At 33.2% G+C, this 19,113-nt stretch overlaps 3 protein-coding genes across 3 annotated transcripts; 1 reads left to right on the forward strand and 2 right to left on the reverse strand.

Moving 5' to 3' along the window:
• Nucleotides 1-690: 690 nt before the first annotated feature.
• LOC110992759 (lanC-like protein 2) lies at nt 691-6,597 on the reverse strand. Its single transcript, XM_022258708.2, has 9 exons — nt 6,487-6,597; nt 6,272-6,363; nt 5,851-6,036; nt 5,628-5,785; nt 5,420-5,558; nt 3,869-4,009; nt 2,921-3,106; nt 2,041-2,187; nt 691-910 (listed from the first exon to the last, which is right to left on the reverse strand). The coding sequence occupies exons 2-9, from the start codon at nt 6,359-6,361 to the stop codon at nt 728-730; spliced, it is 1,230 nt and encodes a 409-aa protein (XP_022114400.2). The 5' UTR covers nt 6,362-6,363; nt 6,487-6,597; the 3' UTR covers nt 691-727.
• A 7,480-nt stretch (nt 6,598-14,077) lies between these two features.
• On the forward strand, nt 14,078-15,873 carry LOC110992737. The gene is made up of 6 exons (XM_022258666.2): nt 14,078-14,371; nt 14,444-14,681; nt 14,817-14,976; nt 15,134-15,244; nt 15,352-15,504; nt 15,585-15,873. Exons 1-6 carry the CDS (start codon nt 14,142-14,144, stop codon nt 15,788-15,790), a joined length of 1,098 nt encoding a protein of 365 aa, XP_022114358.2. The 5' UTR covers nt 14,078-14,141; the 3' UTR covers nt 15,791-15,873.
• A 6-nt stretch (nt 15,874-15,879) lies between these two features.
• On the reverse strand, nt 15,880-18,487 carry LOC110992738 (lys-63-specific deubiquitinase BRCC36-like). The gene is made up of 6 exons (XM_022258668.2): nt 18,280-18,487; nt 17,924-18,134; nt 17,751-17,848; nt 17,549-17,659; nt 17,263-17,409; nt 15,880-16,033 (listed from the first exon to the last, which is right to left on the reverse strand). The coding sequence occupies exons 1-6, from the start codon at nt 18,379-18,381 to the stop codon at nt 15,908-15,910; spliced, it is 795 nt and encodes a 264-aa protein (XP_022114360.1). The 5' UTR covers nt 18,382-18,487; the 3' UTR covers nt 15,880-15,907.
• Between the last annotated feature and the right edge of the window lie 626 nt (nt 18,488-19,113).

Here is a 19,113-nt window from a genome sequence, read left to right on the forward strand (position 1 = left end):
ATTTTTACGGAAAAAAATATATTGGGGATTTGTTAAAAGCTTGTTTTTTTATTAGTTTGATACTGATACAGTCGCTGGCCGCTTACGCATTCTTGGCTTATATTATTAACATTTAAGTCATTTAATTTATTCACAAAAATCATACAATCAAAACCGTTTAGAACATACCAGTTGGTTCCATTCCCGTTCCCCTGGGTCAAAAAGGTCCCGGCTGAATTCTATTGTATTAGGTACTTAACATCATCGGCTTTTACGACCAAATATGTACCTTCGAATAAATTTTGATTATATATGTACTTTATAATTTAGACTACTGCCAACTCAAATATAGGCTCGTCATTGTTAAACGCACCATCATTTTAACGCAAATGTTACAAAATCTCAGCGCATTAGCAATTTCCGACATTATATTTTAGTTGTTACAAATCATATATTTAGTTTCTTGTACAAATATTTAGTATAAACGAAAATAATTAGCAATAAATATGTTAAAACATATAAAAAAATATCGATAAAATAAAATGTTTTTTATCGATTTATACCTACATTAAGTGAATTTTATAATTTTAATAACCTTTGTGTATATACTTAGAAACATATACATCCTTCCTTTAACTATGTGATATATTTTATACAACAGGAATGTAATAAATGGAAAATAAAACCAAGTATGACTTTAATTTTTTTAAATGTTCATGACCAGATAAAAAATTTAAAAGAATACAGTTTATAAACAAAAGGCTGGGAATCTGGAATCCATTGGTCTGGTGATATCCTCAGCTAAAAATATTCGACCCAGCAAACCTTCAAAGAGACACGCCGGACGGTCAGGTCGATGGAGTTCTGTACCTGGTCTTTCTACTGCACACCACTCCATAAAGCAGCACGCGCGGTACAGATGAACTGGTTTCTATACACCAACATAACATTTGACTCTATTTCTCTATAAATCTATCTAAATGCACTAAACGTACCGTTTCGTCACATTCTGTCAAATTGTGTTTACACAAGATGCAAACGAGTTATTTGATTATGAGTCTGCAGCAAGAGAACCGTATTTGAACCATATTTGATGTTTGCAACGCTCCATTTCATTTATTTACAAAAAATATATAATTTTATTTTTAATATATCATAATGACGCCTTGAAACAAGAAAAGGTAACACGGTTGATATCTCAAATCACGGGACCGTTCTGTTTCCTCACAGTCACTAAAAAGTTTGTAATGACAATATAACTCTTTACACAGAAGGTTGTTTATGGTAATATATCTACAATAACGATGTAATTATAACAAAATGTAATTTGTAACTCAATTACATTTAAGTGTTAACACAAATGACACACAAAAGATCTTTAAAAAAAGGTGCACAGACAACCTTTTTGTTTTCGTTTGTTTTTTCTAATATACGAGTTAAGCGTGCCTTGCACACGCCTTTGATGAGTTTTTGGGTCTATTGCATTACATGCCGTAATTATGTTTTCCTTCAGCGTAGCGAGTGTTAAATACTCACGTAGAAAGTAACTTTTTGCAAACACAGGCTTTGAACCTACGACCTCCGAGAGACGGCAAAGACGCAAAGGTTTCATTCCCCTTCATTAACTCAAAATCAACTAACATAACAAGACTGGGTCTGAAATTTTTGAATTAACATGACATTTTTCAAGTGAAACTTCTTTAGGCGCATGAGGGTAAAAATTAATGTGCAGTGTTTTTTGTAGAAGAAATGGAGAAAGAGATCGAGAAAAAATGCACGCTATTGGTTTATGTATTCTTTTAGTAGTTACATCTTATTAACTTTAGATGAAAATTCTGTCGCTTAACGTCTTGTGCATAAAACGCATATTTTTTATTTATTTATTTATTTATATTATCATTAGCACTTATACAGTGTGTAAACAGTGAATATAGATATACAAATACATGGAGTGATCATATACTGGTACCTTAGTAATAATTAATGTACAAAGAAGTTTCACTTCTGACATGTGTACTTAGTACTCACGCACTTTTTTAAACATTAATGTTTAAATCATACCTTTGTCACTTGATATAATTGTAGAAACGCGTACGCATTGCCACTTACACCATGGCAGAGACTGTATCCCTTTGTACACAAACCCCGCTGCCATATCACTTCACCACATTGGGTAGCTATCCTTAAATACTTGTCGTCATCAAATGCCTGTCAAAATTCAACTATATTGCAACTCAAAACATTTCACGTAATACATTATTATTTAACCAACTTAGAAAAATGTGGTTTTCAGTTTGGATGTGTGTGTAGGTTGAACTGTGACCAAAATTGGTGGACCATTAGTATATAGTCATAGTCATAGTCATAATATCATTATTCATTTAGGTAAACATGTACACTTATGAACGTCAAGAAAACAAATTAAATTAATCGTAAATTTACATTTACCACCAGTTCGCAAGTCAAGGGCGTAGAGCGGGTAAGAAGAACTGGCAAGAAACTTTCCGCCACTCTTTTCAATCGCCAAGTTTTTAATACAAATTGTTTGAACTGGAGCAAATCAATCCCAAGGATTAGGATCATTTAGGTATTCGTCACATTTATAAAAGGCTTTATTAATTAATTTATTTTTAACAAGGGCTTTGAATTTATTTAGTGACAGTTCTCTAATTTCGCTTGGGAGTTTGTTGTAAAAATGAATACAATTTCCATATAAGGAGTGGTTTATCTTCTGGAGCCTGGTTGGTCGCACACTCAAATTAGTTCTATTACGCGTATTATACTGGTGAAAGTCACCATTTGTTTTAAAATCATTTAAGTTTTTTTGTACATACAACAAGGCTTCAAGATTGTGTGTGTTTATATCCTTTTGAATGGGGAATTTGGGGGCATCTGAAATTAGGTACCTATAAAAAAACGTTGAAAATGTAATATAAATAACCTGATATGCTGCGATACACAATGGCACAAATCCTGGTGCACCATGACACCATTGCACCAACTTATCTCCTGAACTGCTACGAAGTGACGAAGGGAAATTGCCACTAGATAATCGACATCCAAGTAACCAGTCTATGGATGGTTTTATGAAAACTCTTAAATCATTTCCTTTTATATAGCATCGAGCCTGTAGAAATCATTTTTTAATTTAAGAATTTATATTCATTGTTACTTATTCCTTTGTACAAAAATTGCTAAAGTAAGACAATTTACACACTTTCTTAAAAAATTACACTACATATTTATAAAATACTAGCGGATCCGACAGACGTTGTCCTGTCTACACGTCTTTAATTTCAAAATTTCAATTTTTAATAAGCCATTTTGATGAAAATTATTATTCAAATGTTATGACAATATCTAACGATCCAGCACATGGTCACACACGATATAACACAATGATAACAAAACTTTTTTTAAATTTCGGGACAGACTAAAATTAAAATTCGAATATTATTTAAAATTTGACACTGCGATGGTAGCGCCATTCCAAAATCAACAACAACTAATAAATTGAAAATTAATTAAAAAAACATTGTCCAGCGGACAAAATTGTGAATCTAAACCATTCCCAGATCCCCTTGAACACACACAAAAAATTTCGTCTAAATCGGTCCAGTCGTTTAGGAGGAGTTCAGTCACATACACACGCACACAAGAAATATATATATTAAGATTGAAATTAATAACTTTTGGCGCCTTATGCAGTACGACCATAAATTATTAAACTCACCTTAACATGCGGTAAAAAAGAAGCAAATACATATTAATATTTCTAAAAAGCTTTGCTCTGAATAAAAAAAATAAATAGGATTCAGCTTTGCACAGTACACTTGCCAATTATTGGGTTTGAAAATTTGTTACATTTTCTAATGTATTACAGTCTCACCTGTAATAGCATGTAAAGTATTCCTGCCATACCATGAGCTGCACCGAGATATATCTTATCATGCCATTGCCATAGTAAAGGACTTTCTGCTTTCATTTGTAAAGAAAATTGCTTTCCAGATGAAATTAAAGCATTTACAACCTATAGTAAATATAATATTAAAATATTATCTAATAATAAAACACTGTATGTGTACATACATTATATATTTATTATTCTTATAACCACATCTGGACCTATATCTCTATAGGTAAGTAGGTATTTCATAATCATTAGTTTTTTTAAATAGGCAAGTAATGAGCAGCCTTTTTTGCTTGACACACACTTGACTATTTAGGCCTACCGGTTGCTGGCTGGAAGAAAAACATTGTTTTTCTTCGAAATACGAGCGAAAATAAGTACACACGGAAAGTTAATAGGTGCACAGCAGTCAGCAGAGGTTGTCCACAAGGTGGTGTTCTATTCCCGCTATTGTAGAACTTAGTAGTTAATGAGCTCATTACAGAACTCAAAGCTAGCTATCTCTAGTGGAGTAAGCGTATGACATAACTATCCTAGTACCGGGCTTTGAAAGCACCTCAGGTGATCTCATGAGAAAGACCTTTAGAGTAATTAAGATATGGTTGATTGCAATTGAGACCTCGAGCTACGTCAACCCATCAAACTGAAAAAAAGGATAAGCCTTTTTACAAACCGAAGAGTTCTTGGATTGTACAGACTTCCAAAACTGATCAACATCAACAAAAACTCAAGGCAGAAATCAAGTAGTAAATAAAATCAAATCAATTACCAAGTAGGTGTGATTTTAAACAGAAAACTGCTATGGAACAAACATCTAAATATGTTTTAGACATACTACAACTAAACAAAGCAACGATCGCCTTTTATCAATGCAAAAAGATGCTGGGCGTCACACGGGGTTTAACGCCTAAGATTGCTATTATGGTTTACACTGCTGTAATCGGGCGATTGCTAGCCTATGGTCTATGGAGACCTGGTTCGTGTTCCAAGATCGGAACTCCAAACGGCAATCACGAAACTTGGACGTTACCGGAGGCTGGCCTTGTCAGCTGCTAGCGATTGCATAAAAACAACACCGATTGCAGCAATGGATATAGCCCTGCAAAATGTACCTCTAGACCTACACATACAGCAGGAGGCAGCACTAATTGCCATATCCATTATTGTACTGGATCTATGAAAAATCACTACAGCACACACACAGCGATTCTAAACCAGGAGATAGAGTATTTATCTCACGCAGCCGCGCCATGCGATAGGATCGCTAACCATCTCATATTTAACCATGTACAGATGAGGAATGAGATCCACAACAACAAAATATCTTATCTTATTCATCTAGGTAAACAAGTACACTTATGAACGTCAAAAAAATCAGTTTCAGGTCAAATCAGATCAGTCGACCCTGAATGAGCTATATATAGTCTAAGTGAGGATTCTGAGTCCATCAACCATACCATAAGTGCACTAGGTCATAAGTGCTCATAGTTATAGCATTAATCAAAGTATAATAATCCAAATATACTTAACCTTCTCAATGTGGTGTATGGGTATAATATCCTTGCTACTAACATGCTTATTAATAAATAATAATGCAAACAAGTATCCTGCTTTTCCATACAAAATTTCATCAGGAGATTCATTTAGAAGAGACTCAAGCTTTATTATTCTGGAATATGAAAATAAATAACACAATAGATCATTTATAAAAATGCATTTATTATTTTTTATTACTTACCTTTGAACTAGTTCTTTATAGTCAGGCAAAGAGTTTAATTGTCTATTTCCCAATTTATATGAAATAACAGTAGCAATAGCTAATGGTCCAGCATCTCCACATAGAAAACTAATTCTCCGACCTTTTAAATTTTCAATATCCACATATTTTAAAGCTCTCTACAAATAATAGCACTTTTAACTTTTATGACACTTGAACATAAAATACTTCTAATATAAATTACCTGTAAGTGTTCAGAACATGACTGATTCTTATTTGTGAGGCAGTTAAATGTATAATAAAGAGCAAGTCCAGATGAACCAGTATAAACTGTACCATCACAAAATAATTCTGTTTCTAAATTGGTTGTTAATAGCTGAAGTTTTGAGGCTTTAAAATTTTCCAATTTCTTTCGAAAAACATCTGAAATCTTTAATTTTTTTTTATATAAAAAATATTTATAATAGGATATATAATTTAAATAGGAAATTTGTAATTTTTTTATTAATTCTACTAAGTGCAGCTTCATTTGTAACTTCTGATGTTATTTTTATACCATTCGTTTCACATATTTTATTTAACATGTGTGATGTTTAAAAGCATAAAAATATATAATTATTGGTTCGAGGAATAAATACAGTTTAGTAAAATTTAAGAATACCAACCCCATCCTTTGAATCATTAAGAATACTATTTTGCAAATTAGAAGAATAATCTTCATAAGGATTCTCAAAAAAAGTATCTCGGCCAGACATTGCTGTGAATAAGAATAGAATAAAGATGTGGAAATAAATAATAAGAAATAGAAGATAAGACAAGATAGAGTATATATTTCTGCATAAAAAAATTATTATATTATTTATTTTTTACTAATATTTACTTGAAATTATTATGTTTTTAGGTTCATTGTTTTGTTTACTTCATTAATAGGATTGGTGACTTCGTGAGATTGGCACATCCCTAGTCATTAATCATTATTCGTAATTCGTATCATCGACAGACGATAAAAATGTATCCATATCCAGATCGAATTTCGAAATTTTAAATTGATTAAAATCTTATATCTTTAAACGAGCAATTCTTGTATATATAATATATATTTGGAATCTCAGAATCGACTCCAACGATTTTCATGAAATTTAGTGTACGGAATACGGATTCGGAGGCGATAAATCGATATAGATAGGAATGGTGATGATTTTTTTCTTTAAATAACCAGTTTATATTTCTGTATTATTCTGTAGTGAAGATCGAATAATATTATTCATATTTCATTTTTTTTTTTTTTCCCTTTGGCTCTAACACTGTTTGTGCATTAGCCAGCGTCAAGTATGGGATTTTTATAATTCGTTGTTTTAATTATTTACAGTTTATGCATAATGAAAAAACTAAGGAAACCAATCGCGACATAACATAAATAATTGAAAGCGCATAAATTTACAAAAAATCAGAATAATTAATAATGGAAAAAAATCAAAATTATAGTTTAATGTTATTATTTACAATAAACATACTTATAATACTATATACAAGGGGATTTAAATCTCGAAGAAGTAAATAAATATTGGTAGGAAGGGGAACGGACAGAGAAACTAAAGAAGTATATAAGGAAGAATGGTCATACTTAGGACAAGAAAAGAAAACATGATTCAAGTCAGAATAGCTCTCGCCACACTCACAGGCGGTACTAGTTACGATACCGAGTTTGTGCAAATGAACTGGAAGGCTGTTATGTCCCAGACGCATACGGATTATAGTAGAAGTGGCAGTTTTACCAAGCGACAATTTGGCAAACCACGGCTTCCTGGGAACGGAAGACTGTATATCATACAAGAAACGACCCTTAATCCGGCCGTTCTTTTCCCAACACATATTCCACGATTTGTGGAGATATATGCCGGGCAAAGCAGCAAGATCATGGCCAAAATTCTTGTACGGGTATACGTCACCGGTCACAGTAGCACTGTTAGCCAAACTGTCAGCTTTCACATTTCCAGAGATACCACAGTGACTAGGTATCCAACAAAATGATACTAAATAGTTGTGTAATTGGCATTGCAACAGCTTTCTCCTACATTCAAATATAACATGAAAGAATGGGTTTAGTTTAAGTGAAAATTTTGCTAAGCTCTGTAATGCACTTAAGGAATCGGTAAATACAACGGTTTTTTTGAGTTTGAAACACAGCACATATTCAAGAGCTTTTAGTAGTCCAAAACATTCACCGGTAAAGACCGATGATTCTGGAGGTAATTTAATTTTCTGAACTATGTTGTACTGTTTGTGGTACACTCCAACACCAACACACCCATTGGAGTGTTTAGAAGCATCTGTATACATTTGATGCCAGTTAGGCCATTTCATATTGACATTGGAATTAAAGTTTGCATTGGCATTAAAATCAGATTTTTCAATGCCAATAGAAAAGCATATCTCAGGAGAAAGAAGTAGAGAATCATAAGAAGAGCTAAATAGGGGAAGTATATAAAAGGAATGAGTTGGGGCTTGTAATTGTTTAAATTTCAGAAAGCTTTTTAATAGACAAGGTAAAGGTTTATGTGAAGAGGGTAATTTTTGAGAAAGAGATTCCAGTTTGGAAATGAGGGGATGATTATGGAATTGGACAGTTCTAAAAATGAATCTATCTGACAGATATTGACGCCTTAAGTTTAATGGAGGGTCACAACATTCTATTTGCAGAGCATTAACCGGACTCGATTTCATCGCACCAGAAACAATCCTCAAAGCCCTAGACTGTATGAGATCTAGTTTTCTAAAGCCTGCTACATTACCTGGATCTAAGAAAAAGGTCCCAAAATCAAGAACGCTTCTAATGACAGCATTATATACCAACCTCAATGTGGCCGGGTGAGCACCCCACCAAACTCCACTGAGACATCTCAGCATATTCAAGTGTCGCTCACATTTACCAACCACAAATTCGCAGTGTGGTTGACCTGTTAGTTTAGAATCAAGTATAACTCCTAAGAACTTTACTTGATTATTGACGGGTAATATATTATCGCAATCATATCTTATAGTTGGTGAGGGAGGAGTTCTGGATTTAGTGAAAAGTACGACGGTACTTTTTGAGGGAGACAGATCTAGGCCATTTGCATCCATCCAAGATTTTAGGAAAGATAAAGAGGACGAGACACGTTGTTCAGCATTACTTACAGACTTATCAGAGGCATAAATAACCAAGTCATCGGCATATTGTAATATACTAACTGAATCTCCGATAGAGTTTTCTAGGTCATGTGTATAAATATTGTACAATAAAGGACTCAGCACAGACCCTTGTGGCAAGCCCTTCCATACCAGCCTACTAGGCATGTAAGGGCCGCCAACATCTAAAATAATTTTCCTCTCTGATAGAAGATTTACAATGAAATTATTTAAAAAATAAGGAACCTTTAATTTATCTAATTTACTTTTTAGAATATGTAACAAAACATTATCATAAGCCGAATTAATATCCAAGAAAGCTGCAACTACTGACTTTTTATTTGAGAAAGCATTACGAATGTCCGTGACTAATATGCCTAAATTGTCACATTACCTTTTCGAAATCCAAACTGAGTTGGTGACAGATATTTATTATTTTCTATATACCATTCAAGCCGATTTTTAATTAAATGTTCAACAACTTTTGTTATCACCGATGACAAGACTATAGGACGGTATGATTTAATATCAGATCGAATCTTAGACGGTTTTAAAAATGGCAGCACTATTTGACTTCGCCAAGATGGCGGTATGTCATTTGTCAAAAGAACTTTATTTATTAAATTTAAAAAGTAATTTAATCCATTTTCGCCAAGGTGAGACAAAAAGGAATATGGAATCCCATCTTCCCCAGGAGCACTGTCTTTAACGTAATTTAATACACCTTTTAATTCTAATAACGTAAAAGGTAGATTTAGTGAGGAAGGGACAACATCAGAGTTATTTTGTGTAGAAGAGTGGATGAGATCTGGAGCAGAAGGAGGAGCCAAGCGATCAAGGAATTGATCAGTTAATTCTATAGGAAGCAACGACGGGTTAGAAGGATTGATAGCTGACCTGAATCTTTTGATATTTCGCCAAATGACAGAAGTATTTATTCCAGGTGATAAAGAGCTACAATATTTCCTCCAACCCTCAGATTTCTTTTTTTTAAATAGTTTTTTAACCTCTTTCATTACATTCATTAAGACCTCGTATTTTTCCATAGACATATCATTGCGATAATTAAGCTCAGCTGCCTTGCGTTTTTTAATAGCTGTGGTACATTCTTCATCCCACCATGGTGGAGATGACAACTTATTACTACTCGGCTTTTTCCTAGGAAAAACACTATCAGCCGATTCTAACAAAACATCTTGTAAATAATTACTATTTGTGACATTATCTTCTGAGCAATTATTCAGTTTCTCTTCTACTAATAAACTGTATTGACTCCATTTCGAGTCTATGATTTTGTGTTTAAGGCGAGACTTTTTAATAAACATATTACTATTTTTTTTACAGGGAAATGAAATGATTATGGGATAATGATCACTATTGTAAGATGAACACAAAGTAGACCAAGAGAGAGAAGATGCTAAATTGGGAGTACAGATGGACAGGTCAATGGCACTAATTACTTCACCAGGCTTTGTAAGGCGAGTAGGAGAACCCGTATTTAAAATGCACAGGTTATACATGTCTAAGATATCCAATAATTCATACCCGTACCTATTAGATACTGAACTACCCCACGATGTATGATGAGAGTTGAAATCACCCAGAATCATGAAAGGCTGAGGGAGAACTGAAATTAAGTTTTTAATTTCATTGAATATTTGCAAGGAGGGGTGAGGGACATATACAGAGACAAAACAGATACCATCAACAATAGCTGTAATGATAGAAAAGCTGTTACTATGTGAAGGAAGAGGGAAGGAAGAAAAGATGCTTGAGTTTCTGATGAGCAGGCATACACCACCATACCCATCAGCCCTGTCTTCTCTTAAGCAAGAATAACCAGGGATTTTGAATACCTGATCTGGCTTTAGCCAGGTTTCAGATAAAGAAAAAATAAAAGGATTAAAATTATTTATAATGTGTATAATTTCATGCTTTTTGTTTATAATACTGCGGCAGTTCCATTGAACTAACCTGTCCATGTTGGCCATTATTATTATCAGTGTAGGAATTAATTAAATTAGCAGCGTGGGACGGTATAGATAAATTAGGTTGAGAAAGTAATTTAATTAATGTAGTAATTAACTCTATTATTGTCTGTTGTGAATTTGCATTAGGCGATGATGGTAATGCACATCCATTAGAAGGCTCTGGCATATTGTAGTCTCTTACAAGAGACTCATGTGCTACATGATCGAAACCTTTACTGTGTTGAGGAGGCGTTCTGGGTTTAGTGAAGACTGTTTTTTTATAAGATATTGTACGTGGAGGTGGTGAACCAGGCAATACTGTATTTCCACCAGGAAGAGATTTACTTGGGAGAGAGGATACAACATCAGCAAATGATTTCGAAATTGGGGGATGTAATTTTGACGCTTCAATATAAGATAAGCTATTCTCTGCCATTGTTACTTTTATATCTGTTTGTCTCACATATTCTGGGCATTTTTTGCTTGAAGCAAAGTGCAGCCCAGAGCATAAGCAGCAAGAACCATGGTCTTCCTCTACATTACAAGTATCTCCAGTGTGGCCTTGACCACACTTGTAGCACCTGGGCTTTGACCTGCATTGGACCTTGGTGTGCCCAAAGCGGCAACAATTAAAGCACTGAATTGTGGGATACACATACAATTTAACCGGCATAGAATTATAACACATAAATATCCGTTTAGGCAAAACTTGTCCATCAAATGTAAAAACAACTGTTTGTGAAGGTTTCCACGTAGGTGAGTTATTGACCATGATTTTATAATTAAGTCGCCTGATTTTTATAATTTCCCCACACCCAATGGGTATGTTAGTGTTTTCCATAATATCTTCAGGAGACCATTCCGTTGGTACTCCCCTAACCAAACCCATCCTTGTAATATTGAAAGTAGGGATAAAAGCTTTCATGTTGTTAGTTGGTAAGCAGTTTGAATTTATAAAGCTGTTTGCGTCTGTATATTTACTAAAAGTTAATGTCATTTTATTTCTGCCAATACGTTTTAAACTACCATCTACAATATTTTTAAACAGAAATTTTTTTAAAAATCTCCCGAATACAACTGGGTGTAAAACTGTGCTATCATCATCAGCAGACTGTACTTTCTGCACATGTACCACAAACGGGCCGTGGTCATTGGCATCGTAACTAGCTCTACCAATTTGTGTGGTGGGTTTAGAAGATATATCAGTGGAAAGAAGAGGCATTGTTGTCTTATTAGTGGAAGGACTAGGTGGATGCAAATTGTTGGTTGGTGGTGTCACAGTGGTCTCAGCAAATACATCTGTGCATTGACAAGAAGGACTGTCTGAGGGTTTAGAGTGTTCTGTAGTACTTTTGCGTTTTCTTTTATTGCAATGTTTGCAAACTTTGTGTAAATTTTGTCTGTGACTGCGCTTCAGCTTCCTTTTGGAGGCCAAAGAACAGTCAGAATCCATACCGGATTCATTCGAAATTGTGATAAATGCAACCGCGGGGGGCGCCGTGCCCCCCGGGTCCGGAGGCTCGTTCATAAAACTCAGAAAAGCTTACCAAAACTCGAAGAAAGAAGAAGAAAAATATAAATAATAATACAAATTATAAATATATACAATATTTAACTATTCTGATCACTAAATTTTTAAAAATATTATTTTACAGAAAATTCAAGCAAAAATCGCGCCCGCCAAATTCGAAGCTTCCCGCGTTTTTCTCATATTTCATTAAAGTGAAACTTTTATTACATCGTCTCAAACTTTTTGGTCAGTGTGGTGCATGTCGCGTGTCCGTCGGCCGCGGAGTAGGGTAAAAGTGTTCACAACCTGAAGCCAGGCAATTATCGTACCAGGGACGAAAAATTATCGTACATGGATAAAAATTATCGTACAAGTCAGGAAAATGGATAAAATACTTATAAAAATCATATGAAACGTGACAATAATATGTTGTTATATGATGGCAATAGATGGCACAAACACTACAAAACTGTAATTATTATTGGGCTATAAAATCAGTGTAATCATCAAATTTTTCATAAGAACGGAAATTATCGAACGATCTGCGTACGATAGTCGCGTACCATGTACATCGTACATGTACGATAATTATCGTACGGTTGTGAACACTGGTAAACGTGAAAGGCGCTCGTCAAAGCAGTCAAGGCCAAAATGGCGGCGCATATAGTTCGCACTTCGCCGCAGCTGACCGTGTAGTGAGACTATATACATATATAGAAAGTCCATACCTATACATATATAGTTTTTGATTAGGTGGTTGTATGACTTGTATGTTCTACTTTGTAACGTTTTCGAAACTAAATTTAGTAAAAACACGAACATTTATATCCTTTGAGTATTTTGATATAACGTATCACTCTATCTATTAAAAAAAACCGCATCAAAATCCGTTGCGTAGTTTCAAAGATGTAGTGATAATTAATTATTACTAAATCTAAAGTGTTACGCACGTAAATGTCTGTGATCAGCCATCACCGAGGATACATTATCATTATCATCATCATCATCAACACCATTATCATCACCATCACCATTATCATCATCACCATCATTGAGGTTTCTAATGTGATGTCGTAAATAATTACATTTTTTGCACTTACATTGCAAACGCAGGCTGAACCCTACGAGTTTTATCAAAATAATGTACTAAGTATTGTACACATTTAAAAGGCCCACAGAAAAGTCCGTGATGGTATATGTCTATCTCTTATGGATAACCCACAATAACTTTTTTGTCATTTACTTTTTACGACAACTAATGGCTAATTTTCGAAGCGATTTTAACCAATACAGCATCAATCCTTAACCAATTAAATACCTTGAATACATTGTTCATTTAATATAGATCGATACAGCCTATCACAGGAGCTTTCCAGCGACGGAAATAACAATACATAATAAAAACCTGCTTTTAATCAGCATTGCAACCGTGCGAAGCTGGGGCGGGTCACAAGTTATATATATGTTATTAATAATACTTGTAATATGTTTTATCGATTTTTTAACATACATTACTGTTAAGGCATCTTGACTAAGCCGGAAGCTCCGAAAGTCGAAACTGTATAAAAATAGCGGAATTAATAAAAAAATTGCCGTACAACAAAATGTAGGTGAACTTAGTATTGAACTTGATTTTAATCTCATAAGTTCTTCATTCAAATCAATGAAATCACATTTAAATTAATTTTGTATAGAAATTGTGATTAACCGTGAGTAACTACCATTACTATGTATATCTATATCCTAGTACATTATTACTTCAACTTTAGCTGTGACAGTTAAAAGTGACAAGTAGCGATTATAAAAAAATACCTTTGAAATTTTTGAATTAAAAACAAACAGTGACTAAAATAAATTATGGACGTAATATTATACAAATAGAGTTATATGATACTTTACTCAATATTTAAAAAAAATCGAATGAAATATAGATTTGTAAACATGCTCTCAACTTTGAAAAAAGTTTTTAAATTTAATTCTTCGAAAAGTACAGAAACCACTCTTTGTACTAAGTCATTGGTTTTTGTAATAATTGCTAATGTTTTAGAAGATGTTTTGTTTTGGAAAAAGACGTGGTTATCATTGTTGTTTATGTTTTATTTTCATCTATTTTTCTTGTAAGTTCAAAATATTGATAAATACATAAATGTTTGAAGGTAAAACCCATTTTAATAACCGAGTTTTTTTAGAGTGTGCTTTTTACGTCAGTTTGATCTATTTCATATGGTATGTGGATTATCTATTTTCGTTATAATTATTGATGCTTTGGAATCATGGCTAAGGTACAAACATAGAACAACTTGTCTCAAGCGTTTAGCACAACAAAATGACAATAATAAATTAACATCTATTTTGATTCAAACATACTCCTGGATGCAGAATCAAATGTTTTACTTATTGGAATTGCGTGAGAATAATCCTACCAAAGTAAGTTAAAATGTAATACAATTTTTAATTGCACCCATCCGCTGTCTTAACTTTATCATTAAGAAATGTTGATGATAATAATGATAAAATGAATGCTGCTCTCTTCAGTGGTTTATCTTTCTATTTTCTTTTTAGACATTTATAATATTGGAGATAGTATTTGGTACAATTTTCATCACTGGCAGATACATAAGTGGATATACATTGATGTACATTTTCTTTATGGTACTGATGACTTTAAATAAAACAATGCCTCCTTTGTCTACACTAATGAAAAAAATTCGACAACCAGCGGGTATGGTTTTTTTCATATATATACATAGTAGTCAACCTTATGCTCATTCAATAAAAATAGCATATACAAGAAGTATGTGCCATTGTACTAGTTTTATGAATAAGAATACGATTTCTATCTCAATTTTTTTTAAATTTATTATTGTATTTTTTTTCAGAATCTGAATTTGAATTGGAAGGTCTTTTGCCAGATGCAACCGCTGCTAATTTAGATCTACTATCTATTGAAGCTGACATTAGACCACTCTGTGACGACAAACAGAGCTTAGGTCTGTTTATAATATTATCACATCATAGCACTACATACTTAGTATGCATATGTAAAATTTTGTTTGGCTGTAATATGGTTGAACTTTATATATCTTTCACATTTCAGATTGTTGGAAACCTGAAGATTTACCTACAGATGATGCAAGTGATAGTTCAGATAATAGTAGCTCTCTAGTAACAAATTTATCTATGGAAAAATTGCAGACATTAGGAAATGGTGAAGAATCAGACTCCAGTGAAGATGAATATATTCCCCAGGGTATGTTTAGAATTTTATTGTTCTTACTATTTCTTACATAGTAATAAGTTGTCAATTGCTACTATGTAATTACATTTCAGGTGTACATCCTGAACAGTATAGGACATCAATGGAGGTACAACCTGTTGGTACATGGAGCAGTTCTGCATTCAATGTTATTTCTTCCTTAGGTGGGGCTGTAGCCAATATTGTATACAATCCTAATGAAGAGAAGAAAAGAAAAAGAGTATCGAGTATTGATTCATCTGATGGTTTTGAAATGGTAGATAAAAATGATTTTATGTAAATGTATGTACTAAATACTAGTGTTTTAATAACTGTATATATTTATTTTTAAAGTACAATAAAATAGGGTGGTTTAAAAATTAACATAAATTGTTTTACTTATTGAATATTATATTCTTTATATATTACAAGGCATATTATCTAATCTGGACATTAAATCTTGATGATGCTTCTTTAAAGCTTTCAGACGCACACTATTTAAGGCATTCCTTGTTACAAGTGCCTCAAGCATTGGTCTTGATACCTGAAATATTTTATCAGTGTAACAAATTGTTTTTCAAAATACTTTTATTAAAAGTACTAAAATATCTTTATAAACTTTATGGAGCTTAAATTTACCACTATTATATACATAGTAACTAGGGAGCGGGCTAGCATTTAAGTATGTATATGATTTGCTCGTATTTCGTATTGATAGGAATTAAAAAATGCACCAATACGGCAAAATTTTCTTCATTAATTAAGGTCTTACATATCTGCGTTTTTAAGCTAGAGGTTTAAATCTGTAAAAAAAAACTCGAAAATAAATTAATTGCTTGTTTCTGCCTCTGCGGGTAGTAGTCAATATAATTTAAATAATAAAGAAAATCAAGGCAGACATCCACGTCTCAACTTGAACTGAACTTGAAATTGGGTCATTTTACTTACTGAGTTAAACTATTACATTTTGTTGAAGTTAGCGAAAAGTATTACGGCTAATTATTACGATTACACGTAGTATGAGTGTATGACTTATTTCATGTTTTGACATTTTTATTTACATTGGAACATAAATATGAATTCCAAATTGAAAAAAAACATCAGTTGCCTTCCGTTTTTTGCTAAATAATATAGAGTTGTTTTTGTCGATAACTCGTAATATAAAACGAAGCACTATGATGGTGGCAGACTATTTTTCTTTAATTGTTTGCAGAGTTTTTACACAATACTTCAGATATGCCATATATATTTATTTCGATAATAATAAAATTGATAACTTAACTAAGAAAAGTTAGAGTCCTAGATGTCTTGCCTTTCTGATTTCTTTCATTTTGCCAAGGTTAAAACATCACTGTTTTACCTTTTAAACATACAAACAAACGCCTTAAAGTCAGAGAAAATGATTTTCTAAACATGTTTTCTTTAATTTTGAAGGAGATGTCTAGCAATAATATATATTTGGTTTCTAATTATTTTAATAAAAACTAATATCTTTCTATTATTTATGTGATTATCGTAATTGTAAACTGAACTTTCATTATAACAAGTAATGTCAAATCAAATCAAAATTTATTTATTCATGTAGGTAACAATGTACACTTATGAACGTCAAAAAAAAGAAATATTAAATGAATTTAATTTTACATTTACTGCCAGTTCTGGTAATTGCATTGGTCAAAGTTCAGTTTACAATTGTTTTAACTGTTAGTAAATACCTAAAGGTATTTTAGTTATCACAGTAACAAATTTCTTATGACTTATGACTATACACACCTTTTCTACTATGTGCCCAATGGCTATAGTTCTCACGGCTGTGTTGTGCTGTTTAATAATTATATCATCTGTTTCTATTTCTCCAGCTTCCAATCTAAAAGCTTCATCTTCTTCTTCTTTTAAAGTTGTGGGTAACTGAGTCAGTATCTATTACAAGAAATCACTTACTTATGTTTATCACAAAAAAAAATTAGAAGCTACAAGGCAATTGCATTTGTTAAAGATATACATTTAATTGTTTCAAACAAAACACAATAAAACTTATAATCATATTATAAATTCTTACTTCAAAATTATTCTTTGTTAAGGAATCATTACAATTAGTAATTTCCAATTCTATTTCACGCCGTCCCTGGCTTGATCCTTCACTTACAGATTGAAAGCAAGTAATTTGAACCTAAAATACATTGAACAATTTTAATCGTATTAAATTATTGATGGAATGACATTGCTAAGTAAAGGACCAACTAAAGCATATCAATATTTACCGAAGGGGCTTTTGCAGTTTGGTCTGAGAGAAAGACTGCAAAAATGATGCCAACAAAGCTTGAATCCATTCTTTGATACATGAATTGAGTAGCTAAGTCTAGAATAATAAAAATAATCGTCAGCTATGTCTTATATTTAAAAAAAAATTTCATTTATTAAAATGTGAACTTGCCAACATGAGACGGCCAAACCGTAATATGAGGATGGGAATGGTACCACCCTACAACTCTTAATGGTCTCCCAACTTCAGCTGCTAGTTCTTCAGCTCTAAGAGTTGCTTGTACAAGTTGTTCTTCTGATATTTCAACTCTGTCTGGTTTTTTGTCTAACCTTCGTAATATTACTGATGATACAATAGAGACTAAGGTCCCATTATTATGTACCTAGTAAATAAATATTATATTTAATAGACTAATGTTTATATAGAATTTATTAAACGTAGTTAGCTTAAACTTTTCACATATAATTTGGAATTGAAAACACAGTCAATTCGCTAAATACAAATATAAAGTTCATTGGCCTATTTACCTCCCCAATTAACAATCCCATAATTTCTTCTTTCTCGGTTGAAAGAGCATGTTGCACACACACCAATGCTACGTCAGTTGATAATAAAACTTTATTTAACATTTTAGGATTTTAGCTCTTAGGTGTTGTAATTTGTTTAGAACAAATCTACAAATAATTTTAGTATCTAAAAAGCTAAATGTAAATAGATCAATGTCAACTAGATAGTCAAGTGTGACAAAGACATATTGTATTTCTTAATTTTTAGACACAGATTATAGCAATATCCGTCCAACCATCGCCCTATACAGGAGGTGTGTTCTCCATATTACATCCTGTTATTAATGGTCCTCCTGAGTGGGCACGGCTTTCGTCGTCGTCGTTCAGCTTGTGACGTTATTGTATACCTTACAGATAGAGGGGCAGAGGCAATTCAAAAAAGCGCAAAAGGGGCCAACCCCACAGGGGTACTATTCTCAGCTCTGGGCGGGGGCTCCCCAGTACCAGCTACTTCCACTTGACCTTGGCTTGATCCTTTGGCAATGCGTAGAGATGTGGGGTCACTCTGCATCTTCTACCACATATACCATGTAGAGCATTCATAGGAGTTGACTGCAGTGTTTCCGAACCAATTCGACTCAGGATCCTTCAAGAAACGAGCCGACCAATTCTTAAAAGGCTGGCAACGAACTCGCCAGCTTTCTGGCATTGAGAGTGCCCATGGGCGAGCGTCAGGTGAGCCTCCTGCCCATTTGTCCCCTGTTCTATAAAAAAAACACTAAAAAAACCACTTTTTATGATTTTATATTGTGTGAAATGAAATTTAATGTACCAGTGACAGAACTTTGGGGCCAA

The sequence above is a fragment of the Pieris rapae genome, chromosome 7 (assembly GCF_905147795.1).
Source record: "Pieris rapae chromosome 7, ilPieRapa1.1, whole genome shotgun sequence".
Lineage (NCBI taxonomy): Eukaryota > Metazoa > Arthropoda > Insecta > Lepidoptera > Pieridae > Pieris > Pieris rapae.

Bases quoted from the DNA above. Each gene is read 5' to 3' on its own strand.
- LOC110992738 (XM_022258668.2), bottom strand. From the start codon at position 18,381: ATGTTAAATAAAGTTTTATTATCAACTGACGTAGCATTGGTGTGTGTG. The intron at 18,135-18,279 runs GTAAATAGGCCA...TTTATTTACTAG, and splicing joins TGGGATTGTTAATTGGGGAG to GTACATAATAATGGGACCTT. The intron at 17,660-17,750 runs GTAAATATTGAT...AATGTATTTTAG, and splicing joins AAACTGCAAAAGCCCCTTCG to GTTCAAATTACTTGCTTTCA.
- LOC110992759 (XM_022258708.2), bottom strand. From the start codon at position 6,361: ATGTCTGGCCGAGATACTTTTTTTGAGAATCCTTATGAAGATTATTCT. The intron at 4,010-5,419 runs GTTAAGTATATT...TATTTACTATAG, and splicing joins CCATACACCACATTGAGAAG to GTTGTAAATGCTTTAATTTC. The intron at 2,188-2,920 runs GTTATTTATATT...GAATTTTGACAG, and splicing joins TGTGTATCGCAGCATATCAG to GCATTTGATGACGACAAGTA.
- LOC110992737 (XM_022258666.2), top strand. From the start codon at position 14,142: ATGATACTTTACTCAATATTTAAAAAAAATCGAATGAAATATAGATTT. The intron at 14,372-14,443 runs GTAAGTTCAAAA...GAGTTTTTTTAG, and splicing joins TATTTTCATCTATTTTTCTT to AGTGTGCTTTTTACGTCAGT. The intron at 14,977-15,133 runs GTATGGTTTTTT...ATTTTTTTTCAG, and splicing joins AAAAATTCGACAACCAGCGG to AATCTGAATTTGAATTGGAA.